Source organism: Melanostigma gelatinosum, assembly GCF_949748355.1.
Source record: "Melanostigma gelatinosum genome assembly, chromosome: 11".
Taxonomy (NCBI): domain Eukaryota; kingdom Metazoa; phylum Chordata; class Actinopteri; order Perciformes; family Zoarcidae; genus Melanostigma; species Melanostigma gelatinosum.
In genome coordinates, this window is record NC_136644.1 from 2,441,014 (window position 1) to 2,465,996 (window position 24,983).

Consider the following 24,983-nt stretch of genomic DNA (forward strand, 5'->3'; position numbering starts at 1 on the left):
GTAGGCGTGAGCAAACTAGGAGGTGGTCTGTGACCCCTGAGAGAGCAGTGTAGGGCTGCCCCCCCCCCCCCCCCCCCCCCCCGTAATCACCTGTAGGTGAACAAGATGTTTGTTTTCAGGACTTGTGGCTAATCTTTTATAAGTTATTGGCAGAGAAAGATTCCCAACCACGATATCAACACATGTCTTTTTGTTATGAATATAATTTAGAGAAAAGATTGTACGTGTGATCATTTGCAGGAGAACAGCAACAACATGGATACAGCGGTTTTGCAGATGTTTTCAGCAGACTGGTTCATTAGTCAAGAGGTGTGATGTATAGGTGGGACGGCCCTACAGCTGGCGCAAACTACTGACAGGGAAATGTGTCTTTCTACTTAATAAGAGTTTTTACTGAAATTTTGTTTAATAAAAATAAAGGATATATTAAACCCAACATGGTGTCCATGTTTGAGCTGATTTACCTGTTATAATTAAATGTTTCATGTGTTGATCTGATCTGCGTCCCATCAGCATTATTCATCATAAATCAGTTTTATTCTGTCTTTATAGTGTATGTTGTTTTTACACCTGAAGAAAAATATTGAGCCATTTCTCTTGTTGAGATTATTCACCTCATGACTAGTTCAGGATGTTGAGTGATTTATTTTAAATAAGCGCAGCACACACTGAGGGGACTGCATCTTAATTTGAACTCCTTTCATTACTCGGCGTTCACTGTCTTCAACACGCACGGATCCATAACTATAGTCTATGAACTTCCATACGGCTGAACAGTTTACCGTAACACAGTTCACCAAACGTGGCGTTCAATTAGCTGAAAACCTGCGGCTGGTAACACCTGTCACCTGAGTGAAAGTTCTCTCTTATTGTACAACGACTCAAAGCACAAGAGCGACACCTGCTGGACTGTTTGTGGCCTTCAGGGTCGCGTCACATCTGTCTCTGAAGCAGCTGGAACTGCTTCGTTTCACTTTCCTGATCTCCGTCTGGTTTATTCATCTTCCTCGTCGCCGTTGTTACCACGTCCGTATAGGAAATATGTCAACAGTTAAATGAAGCACAGCAATGTCCAGTCAAAACACACATCATGCAGACACGATATCCAGTATTACAGTCAATGTGAGTGGTCGGCTCCGTGAGGACCAAATTGACAACATGTTCCTTTAAAGATTATTGCTCCGGTTTGAACCTCCTCCCTTCATCGACGCACATCTGTGAGTGAAACTCTACAACATGCTGGGCGTTGTTCAGTTTGCTCCATGCGTATTTTCTACAACATTAACTAGATTGTTCAGATTGGTCTGCACAGACTCGAGATCTTAAAACACCAGACTCCACCTTTCGATGTCGTCCCTATACAGTCTTAATAAAATAAAAACATTTCACAAGAAGAGGTGATTTTTGGGGTATAATCCTCAGGCCGTTTGCGCCCTGCTGCTCTCTGGTTAGGGCACAGAAACACCGTCCACTCTGGCTGCGGACTGCAGGCAGGAAGGAAACATCTGATGTCTGAGTCCACCGAGCTTCAGAGCACACTGTCAAACATGTGCATGGACTGCATGATGCTCTCATCCTGGATGGAGACACAAAGTCGAGTTACTGAGGAGGCTGCGGGTGGAAAAGGTGATTTTGTTGATCATTTGAAATGGTTGCAGAATACCTTTTGGCATGTCTCCAAGAACTCCTCGATGGTGACCACTCCATCATTGTTCTTGTCCATTTTCTGGAAAATGTAACACGCACAGATGTTTCAACGGTGGAACTTAAAGGAACCCCGTTGTTTTTTTGACGCGTTAACATCAACAAGTGAAGATCAGTGGAGCGGCCTGAAGCTGGCAGCAGCAGCATCAGCAGCTCGGTCGCCTGCATGTGCAAAAGACACAAACAAATCAGGGGCGTGTATCGCTTTGATGATCGAGTGTTTTACCTGGAAGAAGTTATCCACGTGCTCGTTGGGAGCAGTGTCCATCATGCAGGGGCAGGTATACTTCCCCATCATGTCGTAGATGGAGCGCATGATGTCCGTCATCTCCTGGACAGACGGAAGGAAAGGAATCAAGGGCAAATCAAGCACCACCGAGATCTGCTGACATGACGACAGACAGAGAGAGACAGAGAGAGACAGACAGACAGACAGACAGACAGACAGACAGACAGAGAGACAGACAGAGAGACAGACAGACAGACAAAGAGACAGACAGACAGACAGACAGACAGACAGAGAGACAGACAGACAGAGAGACAGACAGACAGAGAGACAGACAGAAATTACTTCTCTGGTGATGCAGCCGTCTTTATTGAGATCGTACAGATTAAACGCCCAGTTGAGTTTATCATTGATGGAGCCTCTCAAGATGATAGACAGACTTTCAACAAAGTCCTGGAGCAAGAAGAAGAAAACAGAGACATGACTGAGAACAGGATCGTCATGGTGACATCAGGAGGAGGAAGATGAAAGGTAAAGATGAAAGCAAGAGAAACAGAGAAATAAAACAAAGAACAGGATTAATCAGCGGTTTACGAGTACTGAGTCAATATATATATATATATATATATAAAATATATATTTGTGTCTTTTAAAAGTACGAAGTTGCTGCACTGGAGCATGAAGGAAGAAAAGGCATACAGTGACAGAGAGTGAAGGGATGGACGAGTCACCTCGAAGCTGACCGAGCCATTGTTGCGGGTGTCAAATGCTTCAAAGAGGAAATGTGCGTACATACTTGAATCTGGAGGAAAGAGAAAATAAAGTGACCATTCAAATCCTGGACTCAAATAAGAGTCAGTGAGGTCTTGAGTTTGTGAAATACAGTCGAGCATGAGCTGAAACTCTCCACCAACGCAGGATCTTCCCTTTAGAAAAGCTCCTACTGGTTTCTATTTGGACTCTTAATGTTCTTAATGTTCTACTATGAGTCGAACGAGGAGGATCTGACTGACCTCCGTGAGGGAAGAACTGGGAGTAGATGCTTTGAAAAGTCTCTTCGTTCACCACACCACTGGGACACTCCTGTGGGAAGTAAAAAACACAAACTTCTATCGATACACAACACAGCACACACACAGACGCAGATTCCATATTTACACAGATGGTCATTCCAAACATAACATAAGAGTGCACATATCAAACATCCGCGGACTCTTTGACTGACGTTTTTGAATCCCCGGTAGAGGACCTGCAGCTCTTTCTTGCTGAAGTTGGTCTTCTGTACGAGGTGGTCGAGCCCCTCCGGTCGGCAGTGCACCGTTGACTGTTCGGCATCATCAGTTGTACTACCTGCATGTACGGCTGCAGAGAAGAAATGTAAAAGTTACCCCCTGGTGTACACCAGTGTTTCACTTTCTCCGTGACTAAAACGCACGACGGGGAATCTGAGTGAAGACGGACTGCGTGTCCTGACACTTGCTTTGAGCGACTGAAGAGCCGGAGCCAGAGCGAAAGCAGGGGAGAAGTCTGAGGATCCGCTGCTTTATGGTCTTCTTATTGGGTTTGGATGGAGGATTACCTGGAGACAACCAATCACAGCAGAGATTAGAGGCAGACAGAGAGGCCCACATTGGGAACACCATGCTCGATGGATAAACCACTGAAATACGATATCTCAAACATGATGGACCTGGCCACTAATAAATAAAGTTTAGTCTGATGCAGTGACACCGCATCTCTACTTCATTTCGCTCAGTCCTAATGTAACGCTAACATGCCGATGAACAGGAGGTATCCTGTAAATCATGTTCACGGTTTAGTGTGTTAACCTGGCTGTCCAGTTTACTCCATAACTTCACAAATGTTCAACAGGATACCTATAGTGCCTCCACCGGGCTCTCAACATGGTGACGGCTGAGCGGCGGCTCAAAGCTAACAGTGCTAACAGCGCTGACAGAGCTAACAGTGCTAACAGCGCTAACAGCGCTCACCTGAGAGGGAACCGAAGGGTGGGCTTTACCTTAGGAGTCAGGCTATTAGCAGGCTACTAGCTGACCATTAACAGGCTACTAGCTCGCGAGTGGGGCACGCTCACGTGCACACACATGCACTGAAAGGCACACACGGCAAGCCCGGCTATGTCAACAAAGCACAGAGAAGGTCAGATTACAACACACACAGAGGGAGTGTGACTTCATTCTCTGCTCAGGTGGACAATACTCCACTAAATGCGTACGTAGCAAATAGTTGTTCACTGCTGATGGATCACAGTCATCTTCATTAAACTGATTATTGAGTAAAACAGTTGCATGCCTTCCTTTTCCCCGTCCCAGCTCCCCTCCTCTTCTCCTCCTGCAGGAGCAGCATGAGATGCTGGAGAGCAACTATGCTGACAGAAGCTCACACAAACACTTGTTGATTTAGCATCTCCAGACCTACGTGTGTCCTTGCTGCCACTAGAGGGAAGTGTTGAGCTACAGTCAGATTACACTCCACTGATAAAGGCCTGAAAGTCAGAGAAAGGGAAAAAACAACAGACAGGAAGCAACTGTGAGCACTGCAGCTGAGTCCAGGTGGAGCACCGTGTTGGAGGTTTTAACATAGAACTGATGGTGCACCTCCACTCCCACTGCTGTCCAGAGAGAAACCCGTTGAGGTAAGATGTTCTAATGGCAGCCCGTGAAGCAACGAAGCGTTGCTGTGATGGAAACACAGATACAAGTGACTGAACGGTGCTGGAAGAATGTATAAAACTGAATGTCTTGAATGTGGTCATAAATATGTAAACACACCAACAGCAGTGTGCGTACGTCTTATGTACTGAATACAAGCATAACTTATAAGATCTCATTCTGTGGGAACAAACCAGTTGCCCTCATGTGTCAATCAAACTGTCATCAGCTGCACAACGAAGGAAAAACAAACAACTAACATCTCAGAGGTTCATGTCAGAGAGGCCACGCAGCCTCAGCTGAAGCTTTATTCCAGCCGTGAATGCACTCACTGTCAGCAATATAAATGACTTTGTTTTGATGGTGTTACGATATGAACAAATGCAACATTCTGCTTTGTTCATACTCTGCGTGGCAGCTTGTAGCAGTCAGTAGTGGACTGATGAAGAACACGGACTCAGTTACTTCAGCAGGTGCTGAGATCTTCCAGCAGCCTTTCCTCACTTCTGACTTTAATCCTGTGAATCAAATAGATCCACGAACTCTTCCCTGCTGTCATTACCACATTTATTAAAGACTATTTTACCTTCGCCTTTTATCCACCGGTGCAAACTATTGCAGTTGCAAATACTTGAATGGAGAAAAAAAGAGACACCATATGCATTCATTAGTTCATTATCTTCAGACATTCTTTCAAAACCTCCCAAATGCACATAAACCTTATGGTCTACATGGCCTTAATGAAAGACCAAACGTTCTTACTAAAAGTTCATTTTTCTTCAAGTAGCATCTGTGAGCAGAGAATAAGTGAAGAAGGAAACGTAACAGTAAATAGTTTATTAACCATGCAGTGATTTGTAACAACGAACGTAGAAATGCTTATATGCTTATGCTTATCAATGCAATATCTATGTTATCAATGTTGGCAGTGCAGGGAAAAAACTCCTTCAGCGCTCTACAAATTAGTCATGAATGAAAATCTATGAATGTGTTCTCACCCGTCTCACGCACACACACGCGCACACACACACACACACACACACACACACACACACACACACAGAAGCAGGCTTCTTCAGTAATAAATGCAAGTGGGATGATTTACAATATGTGGGAACTGTCACAACATAGAAGGCAATATTAGTTCTCCATCCCATGAACCGAGCCAAGAGATTCAATGCTGAAACCCAAAAATGAGTATGTTGACTATCTCCAAGAGAGAAGTACACACTTACACTTTGCTTTCTGTCAGTTAGAGGAAAAGATTGATACCACACTCATGTCTGCACAGTGAATATGACGCTACAACCAGCAGCTGGTTAGCTTAGCTTAGCACAAATACTGGAAACAGGGGGAAACAGCTAGCCTCTCTCGCGTCGAACAGGAACTAAACCAAACTACCAGCACCTCCAAAGCTGACATTAGAACAGGTTTGTCTGAGCCGTACAAAAGCCTTTGTGTAAAATCAACACGTGGCATTATGGCGGGACTAACTCTGCTGGTGGCTGAGCAGCAGCTCCTCCATCAACTGGTCCACATGACGCCCTGCAGCACAGCGGCCGTTCGTTTCCACACAAACAAGATGTTCAGTGTTAATAAGTGAGCTTTAGATGTGAATTCTGTCACACGACATCTCAGTCTCTGCAAGAACGGGAAATGCATTTATTTATTGTTCCATAAATTAGTTTAACATTACTATTGGGTGCTTATTTGACGGATGCAATAGAGTTGAACAGTGAAGGCTGCAGTTACACTTTGTGCCTCATGCTACACTTCACTCTTTCACTCTTTCATAAAAAAAGGTGTGTTTGTGTGTCCTGCACGCCCCTTAAAGCCTCTGTGTTCACGCACCTGTTCACTGTTTGGTTTAACTGCTGCTGAATGGATATCACACTGGCTATTGTGCCAGCGAGAACTATCAATCAGCCATCATTCAGTCAACCTTCATCTGTATGCCGTCTGTCCGTTTACAAATATCCTGCGAACCAAATAGGAAAAGCTGCGTGCAGCTGTTCATGTCAGTTATTTTCATACACTTATTTTTAAAGGAAGACTATTTTGGGAAAGTTGTCACAAGAAAGAGAGCGCCAAGTGTGTGTGTGTGAGTGAGTGTGAGTGAGTGTGTGTGTGTGTGTGAGTGAGTGAGTGTGTGTGTGTGTGTGTGTGAGTGTGTGTGTGTGAGTGGGTGTGTGTGTGTGTGAGTGAGTGAGTGTGTGAGTGAGTGAGTGAGTGAGAGAGAGAAACAAACAGTAATATGCTTTCTGATCTCTGAAGAGACTTGTCTTTGCAGCACTCATGAGGAAGATAAATGATGACAAACAGAGGAGCCTCACTGATCTGATTACACAACAAACACTCACAAGTATAATTTTAGATGACAAGACACAACGAGACGCCTATTTTAAATCTTACATTCTTTCTGTTGTCTCTCTGCTTCAGGCCTCATCGGCGTGTTCTCCTGACGCTCATCTTTGTGACTTTTAGTCACATTATGAAGGTTTTCTCACACTTTTGTAAATCACGTTAATCTTTTAACTTAGTTTTCTCTTTAATAATAATATAATAATAACATCAAAGAGCGCATTAACCACTGGAATACCAATAATCACCAGCTGTATAACAAATATAACATCAACATGAATCGCATGAGTTGATTATTTAGGGCTGTGACTATTGTCTTCAACAATCAATCTGCTGAACTGTTTGTTTTCAATCTGTCAATCATTTAGTCTATTAACTGTCAGAACATATTGAAAGATGTCCATCACAATTTTTGCTGTAACCAAACTATAATTAAATGACAGTGAAAAGGTAGATACTCAGATTTAATAAGCTCGAACCGGAAATTATTTGGCTTTGTGTTTCTTGATAAAATCAACTTTCAAAATGTCACAACGGATCAGTCATCTGTTCATGTCAGCATTATTATCAAAGATCAATACGGAGAACCAGTCGTCTGACTCCGACACAGAGATGTGGAAATGATAAATCAGAAGAATTATGCTCATCGCAACATGCAAGGAACCACCAGTCATATTGGATTTATTTATTTTCCTGATGACCTGACCTGCATGATGCAGAACCAACGACCACATTATTGTATTTAAACCCGAGTACTGGAATTGAAGCTTCATTGTCACATTCACACTGACCAACTGATTTGCAGCAGCTGGTGACAGATGATGAAACCTGAGTTAGTTTTTTGTCAGCGCTAATAGTCTTAGATACTATTTCATTTATGACCCTAAGTCGTCTATTGTACGTCAGTTTACTGCTTTAGAAAACCCAAAGTAAACTTTCATGAGCGCACAGTCACTGGCCAGCTCAGCAATCAGCAGCAAATCAAGCGACTTTCCAGTTTCCCACATCTAAAAGGAAAAGATGACAACAACTGATACCTGTCAGCGGGTCGTAAGATCGGTCCAGCTCCCTGGAGTCAGACAAGCTCTGGTCCTGACTCCTGGACTTCATGGTTTCTCTCAGTTCTTCCCAGACCACCGCGCCGAACCTGCAGGATCCGTGCGTGCGTCGGAGCGGCAGCTCATCTACGACCTCCTGCCTGTTTGCGTGCATCAGCCTGCGCGTGTGTTTGTGTGTGTGTGCTGCAAAAGATGTCGCCGATAGAGGGATGACAAAAAGGGTGAAAAGTCCGTGCAGAAGCTCGTGTCCCTCTCCATCCAAACTCTCTGCAGCTCAGCATCAGCGCGCGCTCACATCCACAGTTTGCTCCTCGCGGTCATTTGGAGACGCTTCAGTGGGTTCAAAGGTAAAGTTGATCTACAGCAGAAATGTGACGACTTTAGTTTGCTGGTTATCCAAACATCCAAAGAGGACAAAGAGGCCGCCTGTCAGCTGGAGCATCTGAGAGAGAGAGAGGGAGAGAGAGAGCGAGAGAGAGAGAGAGAGAGAGAGAGAGAGAGAGAGAGAGAGAGAGAGAGGGAGAGAGAGAGAGGGAGAGAGATAGCATCACAGCTGAGAGGAAGAGGAGGGGTGAAGAAGGGGGGGGGCTACAGTCAGACAGACATGCGGACGTGGGATTGTATATCTGCTGATCTCTGCTCCACTGATGGATGGTCTCACCTTGACTCGGGACTTGAGCAGCTTTGCTCGGTAGGAAGAAGTAGTACCTGCGGATCAATACGCTGTCAGCTGCACCTCCTTGAAGCTGCTGAGTAGACTTAACGAATGACTCACTCATATTTCAGATAAATGCAAGGTTGCAATCATTGCAATATTAAATCCATAAACACACAACATTGGCGAGGTGGAGACAGAGGGGGCCACGAGCTGATTTATGGGATAAACTTCAAGATTTCCACAGCTTTGTTTCTCATCACAAACTTCTAATTAAACCCTCTAAAATGTAAAACGTTGAGCCTCTCTGGGCATCATCAAGGTTTAAATGGGGTGTAATTATAGCTTTTTCGTGTATAATAGTTTGTTTAATTTGAGTACATTTTAGGATCTTTATTTCAGACCTTCCCTCCAACTTGTTTGTAAAATTTAAGGTTAAGAAATCAAGTCTCCCACTGACGGCCAATATATCAGAGCCAGCAGAGGACAGTGTGTGTGTGTGTGTGTGTGTGTGTGTGTGTGGGTGGGTTGAGCTGACGAGGACGGTTGTTGCAAAGTTTATAATCGAAGAAAGTTAGTTTTGGTTTTCTTGCCTAAATAGTGAAAAGAAGAAGCACTAGTTGAGTGATAGGAAAGCAACCTTTATTTAAAAAAGAAACATAAATAGACCTACAGGACTTAGAGATGAGAGAACTAAGACCCTTCACTTGAAGAAATTGCATAATTAAGACCTGCTTCCACTCAAAAATAACCATTTCAATTGTTCTGAATGAGAATGAGCATTGTTTAACTAATAAGAGACGACTGGTGTGCCGTGCAGTAGTGAATGTTAGTCCTGGCTTTGTTCAAAAACAAAAGGTTGGCAACAACAATAAGGTTTTTATCACTCAACTTAACAGCACATCTTCTACCCCTTCGCAAACATGCAACTACAAAATACTTATTCATGTTTTTAACTTCTGATTCAAGTTAACATTCGCACAATACGCATTCAGCCGCACAGAAAGAGTTAATGCTCAGATCGAAGAGGATTTACAGTGAGACTCGACTCAAAAGGGCTAAAGGTCACCAGTACAGATGTTGTGAGGAAGAACACAGTGTTTCACTCCAAGCCTCCATCTTCTGGAGTAATGACTGGAGACGAGTCATGAATCAAGGGAGCAGAAGCTTCTGAAAACATCAACAGCGGCTGAAAAGTTGGATGAACATCTGGATTAAAAATACTTCAATTCAGTCCAAACGTTCATGTGCGAGTTAACAGTCCAGTCAATACTGGAGACTGCACACCAGTGCAATACGGGCACTTCATTAAATTATCGCACGCACACACACACACACACACACACACACACACACACATCGACAACAACCACAAAGGGAGCGAGTCCGGACAGTTTCCAGGTGTTTCTCTGAGGCGCATCCAGCCCGTCAGCGTGTCGGCCTCAGTTTCCATCGTTCAGTTCACAGGAGGACAAATCAAGACGACTCACGGAGAGGACTGTCCTTGTTAGTGTGTGACGGCATGTGTTCGTGTCCACACACACACACACACACACACGTACTGTGTATGGCCATCTGGAGGGAGGAGGCGGCTGGAGGAGTGTGTGCGTCTCAGGAGATGGTGGAAAACTCTTTGAGCAGGACGTCCTGACTCAGTGTGTTCAGAGAGACATTCTTCCTCACATTCAGACTGATGGAGCGCACCTGCAGACACAGAGGGACATTTACTACCGGCTCAAAGAGACACCAAACTGTGCAAGTTGTACTTTAGAGGGTCACCAGTTTCAGACACAAGAAGTCAGGCTCTCTCAGCCTGTGCTGCCTCCATGTGGACCGTTCTTATCTCGAGGTTTGTCTCATGAGTCCCATCGATTTTATACCTCATTCTTATCGGTTTATGTTTTATTAAATACATCGTATCATTTATTAGTGCTTTATTATCTAAAAGAAAGCGTGATCGGTGTCGGGCTGCAGCAGGAAACACCTTTAGGTGCGTAGGGACATTAAATCTGGGTAAAAACAAACTATTTGCTCCTTTAAATCAGGATTACGTCATGTTGCAGTTTAGCTCAGTCTGTCACAAATGTCATCTCGTCATCATTGTATCCTGTTCGACATTCTTGTTAAATTGTCATAATTAGCATTTTAATTACTGAGCCAAAAAATGTGTTTTGTGTAGTCAGTGACCTTTGACCACCAAATTCTAATAATTTTAGCCTCGAGTCCTTCGTTCACATGTCGCCGGTGTGGAGGCATAAAAAGTAGGGTCCTTGCCATTTAAACCCTCCTCTTTGATGCAGAACGTCCTGATTCTGACTTTATATGCAGTGACACCACAGAACCTGAACCTCAGGAGACCCTCTCTAAACCCACAATGCATTGCGCTCCATCTCTTACCAGCTCCTTGAAGAAAGCAGCCTCTTTGGGCTGCTCCGAGTATCTCTCGAACTGGTCCAAACCATCCTGCAGTTTGAGCGTCAGCGTGTCGTAGTTGGACCGAACCACCTCCAACACCTGACGGGGTCGACGGATGAGGGGGAAACAGAAAGCGAACATGTTGCATAACTTCATCACAACCTCTTTATTCACGAGGGATCGTGATCTGGTTCCTCTCCACTAACTGCTCCCTGTCAGACTCCACTCTCTTATCAGGGATGCGATTTGTCGTTTGGAAACAGAAAAGCATCACCTGCAACTTTGATAGATGTTTTTAAGCATTTTATTTTGCTTTCTCACTCCGTTTTGTTCCGTTCCTCCACAGAATGGAGCGTCATTAGCCAGAACCCCGTGAGGTTCATCTCTCAGTGGAGGTTTAATTGTGCTTCTTTATCTCCAGATGAGCAGACTGCGCGTCTGCGTCAGCGAGATAAAGTTCCACTTTGAATGAACAACGAAGGATTCATTCATTCATTCAGTACAAATATAAATCAAGCAAATACAGTACTGCGAGTGTGTGTACTTTGGTTATTAAGTGAAGGACACACGCACACACACACACAGAGTAAAATCCAGCTGATTTGAGAAGGTGAGCTGAAATCAGCGGTTCTCCTCTCTCAGCCCCCCCGCCATCACTCAGCCCCCGAGCAGACCGCTTTCATTATTTGTTTAATGACCCTGCAACACTCCGCACAGCATGAAACATTCACAATGAGATGCGTGAGCCGCACTTTGGTGTTTCCCAGAGAACCTCGATAGACACACACACACTTTTCTTTCTAATGAACACACAGATGTGAGCTATGATAAACTAGTCGGATGAATTTAAGAACAGTCACGAGACAATGTAACCTCTCCCACATGCTGTTTTAGCAAAGACAGGGATGATGAGCGTTTGGTTCAGTGTTTTGCTGCACACACTCCGCTCAGCAACTCTTTGCATCACTGGGCAGATGATGTTTTGTGGCCACGCAGTTGTCATCATGTTTATCTTGAAGCGCGTACAAAAGGAGCCGTGTGTGTGTGCTGGAGTGCGTCTCCACTCTAATACTGTATCGTGTGTGTGAGAGACAGACAGACGGCAGCTTGTTTAAATGCGGCGTGTTTCTGGAGGCCATCCATCTTCTCGTGTCACTGTGGGGAATGAAGACGCTGCAGGCGGATGGAGCGCAGGTGGTTACTCTGTGTGTGTGTGTGTGTGTGTGTGTGTGTGTGTGTGTGTGTGTGTGGGGAGCACTGTATGTCAAATCTTCAAGGTTTCAATCTTCATTGGAAAAACGAGGAAGGGAGAACAGAAGTACACGGGCAGAAAGAGATCTTGGTCTGAACGAGTCCCTCCATTGACCAAAGTTCAACACATCTCTGCCTCCGTTCTGCCCCACGACTCAGGTTTTTACCTTTTGCGTCCGTTTGCCGCGAGCATTATTTCGTTCAGCCTGAGGGAACGTGTAACTTCTGTTCAATTGAAAGCTCTCGTCGTGGTTCACTCAATTCTCTCCTGCCTTTTTGTGAAAACCCGACCTACATTCTGTTCAAATAACACAGTAAACCAAGTATACAGTACAATGTGAAAGTATTTAAAATAGGATGTTTGACAGATAGATAGCTCAGCATTACAAATATGTAAATATGTCCATCGCAGCTGTTCATTGAGGTCCTTCTTTAATCGACTGCAGAGTGCTCCGCGGGGGTTTGTGTCGGATGGTTTGGACAGGATGAAGAAAGCCTCATTAAAGCACTGCGTCAGTGTGAATCTCTTCCTTTAAAGTCCTGTTCATGTGATCGTGCTGCTCTGCGGTTCAAACCACAGCGCGTTAGGAAACACAGCACGTTGCAGCCGGCTGTCGTAGATGTGTCATCCAATCTAACTTTCGTTGAGTGCAATGAGCTGTTTTGTAAATCGGACCCTTCACAAGAACTCCAACGAGTCATTCTGTTTGTTCTGAGAAATTAGCCAAAAGAAATGCGGATTTATCGCCTCGTGTGTGATGAACAATGGATTCAAAACGGCTTCATTCTCTCCTCAGGACGCCATTACTCCTCTACATCTTTACACAGCAGCTGGTCATTTGCTGCTATATCAATGCTCTGAATGCTGTGTATAAAACGCTTAAAGTGGCTGCAATTGATAAATCGTTGGTCAAACACCATTTTTAAAAACAGGCACACAACCTTTGTTCTAGCAACGATCAGAAATAGTTACTTTATCAAATGAGACGCGTGTTAATATCACAAGTGGAGAATCACACAAACCGCTGGCCGCTCATAGAGCACAGCTAACCGCTGCCTTCCCTCTTTGTTGTGAATAAAGCTGGCAGATAAAAGCGGAGAGGTAATTGAGGAGCATAATGACCAAATCCATCACTCGGTTATCAGCTTGTAAAAAGATGAAGAAATAAAAAAAGTTCTCCTCCAGCTGTTTTCCTATCGTGACATAAATGATAAAGTCTTCAGTGGAACGCACAGCGCTGGTATCAGTGAAGTTCAGCCTCCTCACAGACTAATGAGGGAATAACTCAGCGGTTCAGACGCACGCCAGTTCATGATTCCATTCTCACCGTGTGTGTGTGTGTGTGTGTGTTTGCAAAACAGTGGGCTTCAGAATCTGCAACATTTACTGTACTTAAGAACGTACACAGAAATCTCAGTGTGATGGCGTGAAGGTGACGTTTCCCGTGAATAGGCATTCTTTCAAAATAAAATGCAGCAAAGCCCTTCTCGAGGAACGCACCGAGTGTTTTCCACCGTGTACTAACAAGATCTACTTTGTAAAAGTGTAAAATAAGCAGCGAGTGATGTTTACCTGTTCTTCGGACAGCTGGGAGATGTGGTTCACGGCCGCGTACGACTCGATCTTGGGATTGAAATGGTTGACGATGGCCCTTAAAGACAAAAACACAAACAGTTGTGAGATGACGCAAGTGTGGAGATTATCATTTATGTGCGAGGATGTAAAGCCTATAACCAACACCACACAATGTGTGGTGACTTCTTGTTTAGGTGCAAACTAATAACATAATAATATTCAATATGTGAAGGATTGCCGTTAGCAATATTGACAGCAAAGTTCTGAGTTAAAGACTTATAATAACTGATAATCATTCCGATTCATCTCCGTCTCGATGCCTCGAGCACACCAGGGAGGTTCAGATGTAAACCCAGAGGCGATCTCTTCCAGCATCAGCATTCATTCCCATGAAATAAACTGTTTTGTGGCACAAATTGAAGTCGATGCAATAAGCACGGCTGTGAGATGAAATGGCTTATTATGTGCTGGCTTAGGAGGACGTCATCTATATATATCAAATAAATTACAGTGACAAAAAAATGCAAAGAACTCTCCGTCGTGGTAATTCAGTTGTGTGTGTGTGTGTGTGTGTGTGTGTGTGAAGCTGGCGTATGGAGGGTTGAGGTGATGGGAGTGAAATAGAATTGGTCCTCAGTGGGTTCTTTATTCATTCATCAATTCTTTCAAATATTCCTCCTTTAAATCTTCCTTCTCCTTCCAACCCTCGTGAGTCTGCTCCGTCCCAGGAGCCCAGTCGAGTGGGTGACTCCTCGGCCAGCCTCCGAGCCAGGGTGACCTCAGAGGATCAACTCCTCGGAGAAGATGGAGGCGAAAGGAGAGATTGCAGGGTAACATGGTGGAGGAGAGACCAAGTGGAGTATGTGTGTGGACTGGAGCGCGGCTGTGTTGGAGGAGATAAAGGCTTAAAATGTATTTCATGAAAAGGGGCCCGAGGGCGGGAGGGGATGGAAGGGAAAAGGAAGAGGCTGGGGATGGAAGACCTACATTACAGACCCAGAGACTTAACTTCATTCCCTCTGTTTTGACCTTTCTTCATTACATTTCTGCTTGAAAAATTCCCTTCAATCCAATGAGACTCTTTTCTCCTTCTGTGTGTGTGTGTGTGTGTGTGTGTGTGTGCTCTTTTACCGAACATTGACGAGGGCATGCGTGACTTTGCTGGCTGCCTCCTTCCACTGGCCCGTGTTGGTTGATACTCTCAGAACTGGAAGGCAGAGAAGGACAGATTAAAAACAGAGTTCGATTTACAGCCACAGTAGAAACACGTCGACTTCCAGCTGACTGTTTGTGGTGGCGAGTATTATTTCAGATATTTTGAATAACAGCTTTGACATTATAATTAATAATAAGTCAGGTTCAACACCACAGTTTCTACCAACGTACCCATACAGTAGAGGTTGTCGAAGACCTGGTGCATCCGTACGATCTCATAGTACAGCTCGTCGTAGCTGTTGGAGGTGGGCAGGAACGTGTCACCGTATGTTATAAACATGTTGAACAGGTTCACCACCTGGGTCGGGAGACAAACACGGTTTCACTCTCAACAAAAGAAGAAAAACAAACCAGAAATACGTTTTCTCATGGAAATCAAATTTAAACAGCATCCGTTTGTGCATACACAGCCCGTCTGGCCTCTCATGTCTCCTCTTACCAACCAGTAAAAAGAGTTCAGACTCTCGTGTGCCGCTTCAGTCACACTGTAGCACAGCTGGGCTACGAGCAGCGCCACTGATACAACAGTGTGTGTGTGTGTGTGTGTGTGTGTGTGTGTCTCTCACCAGTAAGGCCAGGTGAAAGATGTTGTGCTTGGCCAGCAGTGTCGTCTCATTTGACAGCAGGAACTTCAGCAGGTTGATGAGAGCTGTGCGGAGGCAGACATGCACACATACATGAAATAATGTGGAGCGCTGACAGCCGTCTACCAGCAGCGGCTCACGGCAGCAGTCTGCCGTCCTCAGTGAGCTTCTTTATTAAGGTAGATAATGGAAACACAGGCGGGGGGGGAAACCTTTCACAAGCTTTAATAGAGGAACACAAAACCCATAAGAAGAACCAGAATGTGAGCTTTTAACACGCTGGAAGAAGATAAACACATCTGTGGCTTTAATTCGGCTCATTTTGTTTTTGCCGTTATCCCCGGCAGGAGAACAGGGTCAGTGATACTCAGGGAATTAAACGGATTATTGGTCCGATTAGAAGAATCTGTATTCGAATGAGACTCAGTGCGACGGCACCATTACAAGCTGAAATGTGCTATTGTGTGTTGACCGGCATGGAAACAAGGCCACCGGGATGGATCGTGCTTTCTTCAGAGACTCGTTATCCAATCGAAATGATGAATACATTTCCAGAACAACAGGCCCGATGACTTCAGAGGGAAATTGGCTTTGTTTAGCAAACGCACTTAACTATCTACCCAACAAATCAGAAAATGTTTCAGATTTAAATGACACACATTTGGCGTCCTCGCTGAAAGAGAAAGTGAGGCATCTTTACCTGACCAGAGCTCTCTCCAGGTGTAGTGTAACCGGATTCTGCACTTCTTCTGGTAGCACAGGAGTTTGTGGATGATCTGCACACAGCGCCTGCACAGGAAGCACATAACACTGTGGTGACGGAGCAGGTTGGTGGACGAGACCAGAACAATGCGTGTGATGTTTGTGCGCGTCCTCACAAGTATAAATCCATGGGGAAGTCCTTCATCATATGAGTGACTATAAACTCCACCATCAGATCTAGACCAGAGGGGACAGACGAAGACAGTGTGGGCACAGGAGGAAAGCAATGTACTGCGGTGAACGAAGACATAATTAAATCGATATCAGTGTACGCTATATTTTGACCGTCAGACAGCCCTCACTGACGGGGGACTGATGCATGACTGATGCGGGAGTCATGCATCTCCTCTTCAAAGCCAGCAGACTCCATTGACAAAAACACTCACTTTACCTCGCAGAACTACCGCTAACTAACAAGCCATGAAGAATATCATATGACTGTGGACCCGCAGTTTGAGTCCACAACCGTTTTTAATGTCCCTCATACCTAGAACAGCACACACCAGCGGACGTGAAGGGATGTTCTTGTCCACGGCTTTTTTTCTGTGCCTCATGGGCTGAAAACAAAGACAATTGAAACATACAGTAAGTAGGAAAAAGAACACGGGTTACTCCAGCAAGAGGATTCATACACGTAATGGAGACAAGAAACCTGAGAACGCTGGTTTCTCAGCCATGTATGAACATAACCAGGTTTCTAATGTTTACAAGTACATCTGTGCACGTGAGACCGGGAGAGATACAGCTGAGAAATGGTGGATGAAAAGAGAGATCACAACATGTGGCGCTGCATTCTGTTGTTTTAAATAACTCCGTCCAAAGTATGATCGAAACCAACACAAAGTGTCCTCTCGAAGTCCCAAGACGCTGAATATTTACCTCCCGTTTGTCTGCTGCTACGATCATAACGTTTTGAATTTGTTCTGTAATTTCTGTGCTCTCACCGTCACTCACTCCCGTACAGAAACTCACCATTCTGTGGAGATTGACTCTGAAGTTCATGTTGTCATCATGAAGAAAGGCATCGGCGTACTGGTCCTATCACACACACACACACACACACACACACACAGAGGTGAAGTCAGAACAAAGACGATCTGCGGAGCGAGCAAACGCTGCAGTGTGGCTGCTCCTACCTCGGCTATGCAGGTGAGGATGATTAGGCACAGTTTGGCACTGTTGAGTCGATGCTCATCTGCAAAAACACACAAAAATGAGACTCTAAACAGGTTAGAAAGGGCAGGACAGGTTGTTGTTGTTGTTGCTTTGAGAGCGACTAGAACAGATGAATGGCGGGGGAGAGAACAGCATTCATTTGTCACTGCTGTCTAGGTCCGCTACGTGAGAACACGTCAGGACAGAGGCGTAGAGGAAAGAGGGGAAGAGTTGTCGGAAGTGACAGAGACAAAGAGGAGGACATGAAGGTGTCCGCTTACCTTTAGTATCCTGCATGACAATGGAGGCGTACTTGAGGAAGGTGATGAGGAGGTTGCTAGTCTGCAGGTTGGGATCCAGAGGCAGTTCTGGGTTGTTCATCACTACACAGCAGATATACGAATAAAGGATGTTCACTGCAGATAGAATACTCACAGAAATATGAACGAAACAGAAAGAAAGGCCAAAATATAATTATGATGAATCAAGCTTTAAAGTCGGTCAATTATTCCATCCAATAATAACCTGAGCTCAAAATCTACTCTGAAAACGAGAGCTAAAGAAGAGCCGCCGTCCTTGTTTGGGCGGCAGACGAAGTGCTCACTCAGGCAAATAACAGCATTAGAAAAATAAATGTCTTTGTCTCATTATAGTAGCCGCTGTAGCTCGCTGTGTGGTGTAGACGAGCGTCTATCCATTTAAAAAGCTCTGCTCTTTGAAACGTAGCTTTTTTTTACCGTGGATAAATAACGAGCCGGTCATTTCCATCTCCCCTCTTCCACGCTAACCCTCGTTTTGTTTCCTTCATATCACAGCGGGGCAAAAGGAAAGATTTCACGCTGTCAAGAAACATATCGTCACGCGGGAGCCGGCCTGTGGAAGGACGAGGCGTGTTCCCGACGCGTGTTGAGTCTGGTCAGAGTAGACGGACTCTAAGTGCTGAGGATCCCATGACATGCTCGCAGCATGTGAAACATTCATCTGTATTTAAAGCTGGAGGTTAATATTTCACACAGAAAATGGCTCTTAGCTTTGAAGCAATGGACAAGACTTAAGCTCGGCTTTTAGGTAACAGAAGTGTGATTGAGATCATAATGTTCAACGCTACACTTCACCATAAAGACTGTTTACAACATTGTTAAACATCCCGGTGCAGAGATAGAGAAGTAGACCCGACTACCGACGGGAGACCAACGGGCATCACGGACACGTCAACCGTCGACGTCTCCCCGAAGACAAGTGTGCACGACTTACTGTCTAAGGAGGGCGGCGTTGTGCCGAGTGGTGACGTAGGCGTGGTTGGAGTCGGGGTGGTGGGTGTGGTTGGGATGTCCATCTCAGGGTGGCTCTGTTGATGGAGCAAAAACACACGTTTGTGGAATGTCATTGATATTGAAAAGCTGTCCCTTCTGTCCCACAGAGTGGAGAAAAAAGCAACAATACAGGCAAGAACTGAGAGAAGGGAACAGCAAGAGAAGTGAATCAGAAGACAGTTTTACATTTTACAAGACACATTTGTCACGGCAAAATAATGATGATTTAAAGGATTCTTACTGTAAATGATTACTGTAAGCTCACCTGTGCTAATACAGTGATGAAGTTGCGGTTGAGGTGCACGGCCTCATAGAGCGCCAGCAGAATCGCCTCATTGGTCCTTGAGAAGAAAGGGGAGTGTGAGGTCAGTTCATTCATTCATGAAGTAGAAACATAACCGGGCAGGAAGAAGAAGCTCAAGACACAAGCTGAGTAATTAGCTTCAACATGTGGTTTCCAACTGGAGTCTTTTACAGAGGACGAGCCAAAAGACACGGCAGCGGTCTTTGACTGATGGGTCAGAATTTAAATCGCTTTGTACTTACTGTACAGAGAGTTTCTCATCAGCGTCGGCTATAAACATGCTGCCCACCTGTGGACAGAAGAAGGATCGAGCAATCAGACAACACTGTTAAAAAGATCAGTTGTCCCACATGGAGCTGCAGATGAAACTCTTCGACTACCAAATACATCCTAATGTCAGAAACACCAATCAAGGTGAAATGTATCTACTGTGACGATATGAAGTAAGAATAAGACCGTACCATACTAGTGAGGGTGGAGAAGAAGCCGCCCTGGTTCTCCTCCTCTTTGTCTTTGTACTGCCTTTATGGGGAACAGAAAGACAAAGACAGAAAGTGAGACGTAATAAAAACAAAGCGGAGAGAATGACGAATAAAGTAAAGACAGGTAGGGAGGCAGAGAGATATACGTTTACACTGGAACACAGCCCTGTAGCCCAACATCTCCTTCTACTCCCGACAGCGTTTTATCTGAGGGCGGTTCGCTCTGTACTCTGAACAATGAACCGTACGGAGCCGCCATCCGTCTCTTTGATGCGTCTGTCTACGCACGCAGGCAGACAAACAGCATTGTAATTTCCAAACCTTTGCCTCATCCAAAAAAAAACATTACCGACCGCCAAAGAAAACTGTCAGATATAAATAACTACGAGTATAAAAAGGAGCCTGTTGTTGCTCAGAATAGAAATAGAACATTTGTGGGAGACATCAAACCAAACTGATGACACCGAGGACTGCGTCATTAAAAACGTGCGTCTTTCACAGTTTTTAGATCTCACCTGTTGTACTCTGTCAGAGCGTGGTGGACGACCATTCCCATTCCCTGGGAAGGAAAACATGCAGCGTGTCAGTCAAAGCCTTGATGATCTGCCGCCACCTGTTATTCTGCAGTTCAAACCGACACAGTAAGTGACAACATACTCACATCTAGTGTTGGCTCATCGTCCACGATGGAGAGCTTCACAATGTAAGGATTCACAGACTAACAAACAAAAAGAATCAGTGTACGGTAAGTAGAGGCCGTTCAATATTTGACACAAATATTGACGTTATATTGACCGTTAACGGGTAATTCTCTTTTCATTTTGTCTCCTCACTCAAAGGGCTCATCTGCAGACTTACATGCAAGGTTCAGTGCTGCAACTAAAAACACACGGAGCTCAGTTCTTCTTGATAACAGACAAGAGAAGCAAAGAAAAGAAGCCCGTGTGCTTCTGGATCATAGAAGCAGCTCCATCTCCATTTGTAGGATGTTTAGCAGCATTTGTCATCACGCAGCCATGACCTAAAATTAGCAACAGGTTGAACTATTCAATTAACTTCTATGTTTATGTCCGATTACATGTGCGCGTGCTACGTCTTGTTGCTGCATCTAAAAATGTTTGAATTGAAATTCCAGTTAATCTCAAGATTATCTTTTTTTAACCAAGCTGCTGGTGTTTGATTTTTTTACTTTAACAATAAATAACAATTCAGTAAATCTATATATACGTATCTATTTGTGAACTCTTGTTTTGCAAAGTTAGGAATAAGTCAAGCATATTGAACGATCACTTCCACATCGTACACATTCGGCTTGTGAGCACTAAATGCTCCTTGAGCAGCTGTCCACTTCACACACGAGGGTGCATCCGGAACCCTCTCTGCTCCTCCGCCTCCTTTTATCCCCTCCCACCCTGCTACTCTCATCCTTCCAGGAAACAACTGAAGAGGGAAGTCAATTGGAAGCCATTTCAGAGAACATGATTGCTTCTCGGTCATAAAAATGTCGGACAAGTGTCTCTGTGATACCGGATATATCTCAGGTCAGCGTTTTTATGTTCATCTGGTGCCAAGACGTCTTGTTCAGCTTACACCTGCAAGAATATCCTTATTCATGGCTTCATCCGTTTCCTCCTCAGACTACACTGGATTTACTAATCACATGAAAACATTTTATTATCATCATTTTCTATATGAAGATATTTCTTGTTCTGCCCGTTTATTATTTCATTTAAATATCCCCTCTGTGCCGATTACTTTACCTCATTTCAAAATGACTCCAATGCTACACGCACAGTTGAGAACTATGACAATGAGTCTTGAATGCACAAGCTGACATGTATTACAGCTCAATGATAAATATTTTGAGAGGTAAAGTTCCACGTGTACACACCTCATACTTCCTGTAGTTGACCAGCAGAGCCAGGAGGACCACAGTATCGTACCCATGCTGCCCTCTGCTGGACACTTCTGACAGAATCTGAGGAGACGGAGAACAGAGATGACCACATTCGGAAGAAGACATTTCTAAAATAATAATAATCCCAAATTACAGTAGATATAGTCTTACCTGTAGAATGGCTTCAAAGATGCTGTTGATCATCACATATTCCAGTATGGTGTTCTGACTAATGTTGTCCGTTACCTGTCAACACATTTTGTTCACACGTTTGTGATGTTTAGCGTGTTTTTAAAAACAATCATTCCCCAAAGCCGATCCCATTATAATGCATCTCCGTCTCACCGTCACCAGACACAGCAGCAGTTTGAGACAAAGGCTCTTCAGACTCTCCGAGCCATCTCCACAAAGAAGGCTGTCCAGTCTCTCCATTAAGTCCTGCAGGAGATACAAACACAAGACATGACGTGAATGAACACCAATCATTACTTTCACTCCTTTCTTTCACCTCTCAATGGGGTTTTTTTCCACCCACCTTCATCCTTTGCTCAGCCTTGTCAAAGCCCATGAGCATGTTGATGATGTCAAAGCCAGACGCAGACTTGTTCTTCTGGTGAACTCCCCGGAAAAGTGCACAGAGTGTCTGGGGAGAGACGCAGACGAGCACAGCTGTTAATACTGCGATTCATGTTTCCACAGCAACGCATCTTTTCTGGCGCTACAGTGGCAACACAAAACTAAATCCATGAAGCTGATAAGCTAAGATAATTTGATTACAGTTACATGCTTCAGGTGTTCCTGATGTGATTGCAACACGTGCGATGTAGGCTGTAGATGGAGCTTTAGTTACCTGCAGGGCATTGACCACTTTGATCTGGTGCTCCTCTCCCAGAGCCTGAACACAGTGGTGGAACAGAGAGTTGATGTTGTCCTGGATCCGCTGAACCTCCTCCCCATCTACGCTCTCCAACTTGGACTCTAGGTACTCCAGGTTCACCTGAAACACGGTGACGTGCAAAGACATTGAGTGAGGAGACGATAGTTTGTGTTAGTGCACGTGCACCACGTGCATATGAGTGGAGGATTAGGACGTTATTAGGGCGTGCCCCTCTATTATTATATCAACAGGTTTTTGCACATGTATTACAAATGATCATTTCCATTTCTATTTTTGAAGACTGCATTACTGATATTATATGCGTGTCTCAGTTAACTGTACTGACACCTTTTTTGACAACTTGCATTTCTACTCAACAAGCTGATCTTTTTAAGTGTTTTTCTCTTTCACGTTACCTTCATAAGAAACAGCTCATCCCAGAAGCGAGAGTTGTTTTTTGCTGGGTCTTCTTTCTAAATCAAAAGGAAGAGACAGGACTTTTGTTAACACTTGCGCACAATTGTATTCCTTTACTTTCCATCACTGACGCTCTGCTATCGTGATACTCACCGCAAAAATCCCATCGTACATCAGCACCACCTTCTCTTTCAAGGGTTTCTTAGAGGATGACGATCTCCTCAGCAGCCCCGTCTTCTTCTCCACCTGAGACATGACTAAGTCTGAGGAAACAGAAGCTCGATGAGGAAGTACATCAAGGACGTTCAAAAATAAATGGTGTGAATCACCACATTTTTATTCTATTCTGTAGATTTAACATATGTATGTTACACTCAATAAACCAAAACCAACAATGAAATTAGAGCCTCTCTCTCTCGGTACTCTTCGACTTCCCCAGCCTGTCTGTGGTTTAAAGTCTCATGCCCATTCTTTCCTAAAACCTGTCACAATTATATAGTTTCATGTTTAAACACTGCTAAATATTTGACTAAAACAGCTGGGTACTGTAGTAGCAAATGCTACTCAAACAGGAGTACATTGTATGTTTGTCCTGAACTATTTTGAGGCAGGGGCTTGGTGCACACTAGCACTGTTCACAAAGTAAACTACAGTGCCCATTTTCATCATTATGAAGAAATACATCAGCCAGATGATTCGGGCAATAATTGTTATTGTGGGATTAATTAATGTTGCGTGCTTACTTATGACACTACAGTCTCTAACGTTACTCCAGTGGGCTGCACACTGTCCGACGTACCAGCCATGGCTGCTCTCGAGGAGAACTTTACTTCACAACGTTAACTAACTTATATCAAAGTTAGCGTTAATAGCTGCTGTACTATCTCACTCTGTTCAGAGTGACAGAGAAGCAGTGTGCCTGGAAACTGTTCTAGTAACGTTAACGACACATCACTTAACTAACGTTAGTCGACTGGTGAAGTCAAAGATGTCAGTCAGTGACATACCGGTAAATAAGTTAAGGTTATCTAACGAACGTAAACGTTTAGGTTAGTTCGGCAAAGTAGCATGTTACAAGTAACGTCTACGTAATCCGCGTAGCTCACGCATATTATCTTAAGACATTTTAAATTAGCGAAGAAATGTCATCTGATATTTGCTACAACGTTAATTGATGGCACATGATACAGTTAGCTGGGTTTGCTAACCTGAGTGCAAGTTATGTTGGTAGCTCGTTAGCTACTAACGCTAGTAGCTACTATTAGCTAACTCGCCCATCTAATCTACATCTAATTAACGAATAACAGCGACGTGGTTTTGCCAACAAGCAGGTGTTGTTGTCCAGTCGACACTCGAACACTTAATTTATTATCAGTGAGGTCACTCATGTGAATCTAATATGTTCAGACTTCACAGCTAAAGCTAACGCTACCTCTAGCTAGCTGGGTTAATACCTGACATACTAGGATGGATACATAGATTTAGCGTTAGCTATTTCGTGTCAGGGTGCGACTGTTGACAACATTGAAGTGTTACATTATTTAGGTAGGTACAGCTTAGTCAGTGGTGTGGTTTGTTCTTACCTCAATTAAAGTATTACAATTAAAAAGCTAAGTTAGCTCATGAATCCTTGTGACAACACGTCACTAGCTTGTGCTAGCATACTGCTATCATTAGCCTCCTCCTGCTGGTCTTCAGGGTCTTAGTGCCCACAGATTCTTCTTCTGTAAGGTTTAAGAGCAGAGCCACTATTTAATAAACTAAGGAAACATATCTTCAGTGGGCATCAATAATATTTTCGGATTCTGTAATGTCATTCAGACCACACATGCATAGGCCAGTAAATTAATAAACACATAAAAAATATACAGGAAAAAACACTGCTCAACTTTTGAGAGGAAAGAAAAAACTAAACCTGGGCAATCTTACTTTAACAGATACTGCAGGAAAAAAAAATTAATTAAGTTATTTAATTTATCAAAAAATAAGAAATTGCTCTTGATTTTTTTAAAGCAGGAACACAAACATGCATGTTTGCGTGTTGAAGAGCAGTGTAAAT

At 44.0% G+C, this 24,983-nt stretch overlaps 2 protein-coding genes across 2 annotated transcripts; both read right to left on the reverse strand.

Annotated features, from left to right (window-relative positions):
- Positions 1-713: 713 nt before the first annotated feature.
- LOC306784748 (A-type potassium channel modulatory protein KCNIP2-like) lies at positions 714-8,126 on the reverse strand. Its single transcript, XM_079278856.1, has 9 exons — positions 8,001-8,126; positions 3,407-3,509; positions 3,156-3,276; positions 2,944-3,013; positions 2,662-2,732; positions 2,276-2,383; positions 1,931-2,035; positions 1,664-1,726; positions 714-1,576 (listed from the first exon to the last, which is right to left on the reverse strand). The coding sequence occupies exons 1-9, from the start codon at positions 8,071-8,073 to the stop codon at positions 1,529-1,531; spliced, it is 762 nt and encodes a 253-aa protein (XP_079134982.1). The 5' UTR covers positions 8,074-8,126; the 3' UTR covers positions 714-1,528.
- A 1,175-nt stretch (positions 8,127-9,301) lies between these two features.
- On the reverse strand, positions 9,302-24,623 carry armh3 (armadillo like helical domain containing 3). The gene is made up of 26 exons (XM_079277919.1): positions 24,508-24,623; positions 23,078-23,187; positions 22,924-22,980; positions 22,481-22,627; positions 22,166-22,273; positions 21,976-22,068; positions 21,802-21,876; positions 21,625-21,711; positions 20,395-20,451; positions 20,249-20,292; positions 19,713-19,773; positions 19,494-19,540; positions 19,213-19,288; positions 18,889-18,982; positions 17,916-18,017; positions 17,616-17,674; positions 17,452-17,517; positions 16,967-17,036; positions 16,596-16,656; positions 16,418-16,506; positions 15,700-15,782; positions 15,305-15,431; positions 15,050-15,125; positions 13,916-13,994; positions 11,074-11,190; positions 9,302-10,380 (listed from the first exon to the last, which is right to left on the reverse strand). Exons 2-26 carry the CDS (start codon positions 23,177-23,179, stop codon positions 10,288-10,290), a joined length of 2,070 nt encoding a protein of 689 aa, XP_079134045.1. The 5' UTR covers positions 23,180-23,187; positions 24,508-24,623; the 3' UTR covers positions 9,302-10,287.
- Between the last annotated feature and the right edge of the window lie 360 nt (positions 24,624-24,983).

Bases quoted from the DNA above. Each gene is read 5' to 3' on its own strand.
- LOC306784748 (XM_079278856.1), bottom strand. From the start codon at position 8,073: ATGAAGTCCAGGAGTCAGGACCAGAGCTTGTCTGACTCCAGGGAGCTG. The intron at 2,384-2,661 runs GTGACTCGTCCA...TTCTTGCTCCAG, and splicing joins ATGGCTCGGTCAGCTTCGAG to GACTTTGTTGAAAGTCTGTC. The intron at 2,036-2,275 runs GTAATTTCTGTC...CCGTCTGTCCAG, and splicing joins ACGGCTGCATCACCAGAGAA to GAGATGACGGACATCATGCG.
- armh3 (XM_079277919.1), bottom strand. From the start codon at position 23,179: ATGTCTCAGGTGGAGAAGAAGACGGGGCTGCTGAGGAGATCGTCATCC. The intron at 21,712-21,801 runs GTAAGACTATAT...CCGTCTCCTCAG, and splicing joins TCTTTGAAGCCATTCTACAG to ATTCTGTCAGAAGTGTCCAG. The intron at 20,293-20,394 runs GTGAGTATGTTG...TTTCCTTCCCAG, and splicing joins ACGATGAGCCAACACTAGAT to GGAATGGGAATGGTCGTCCA.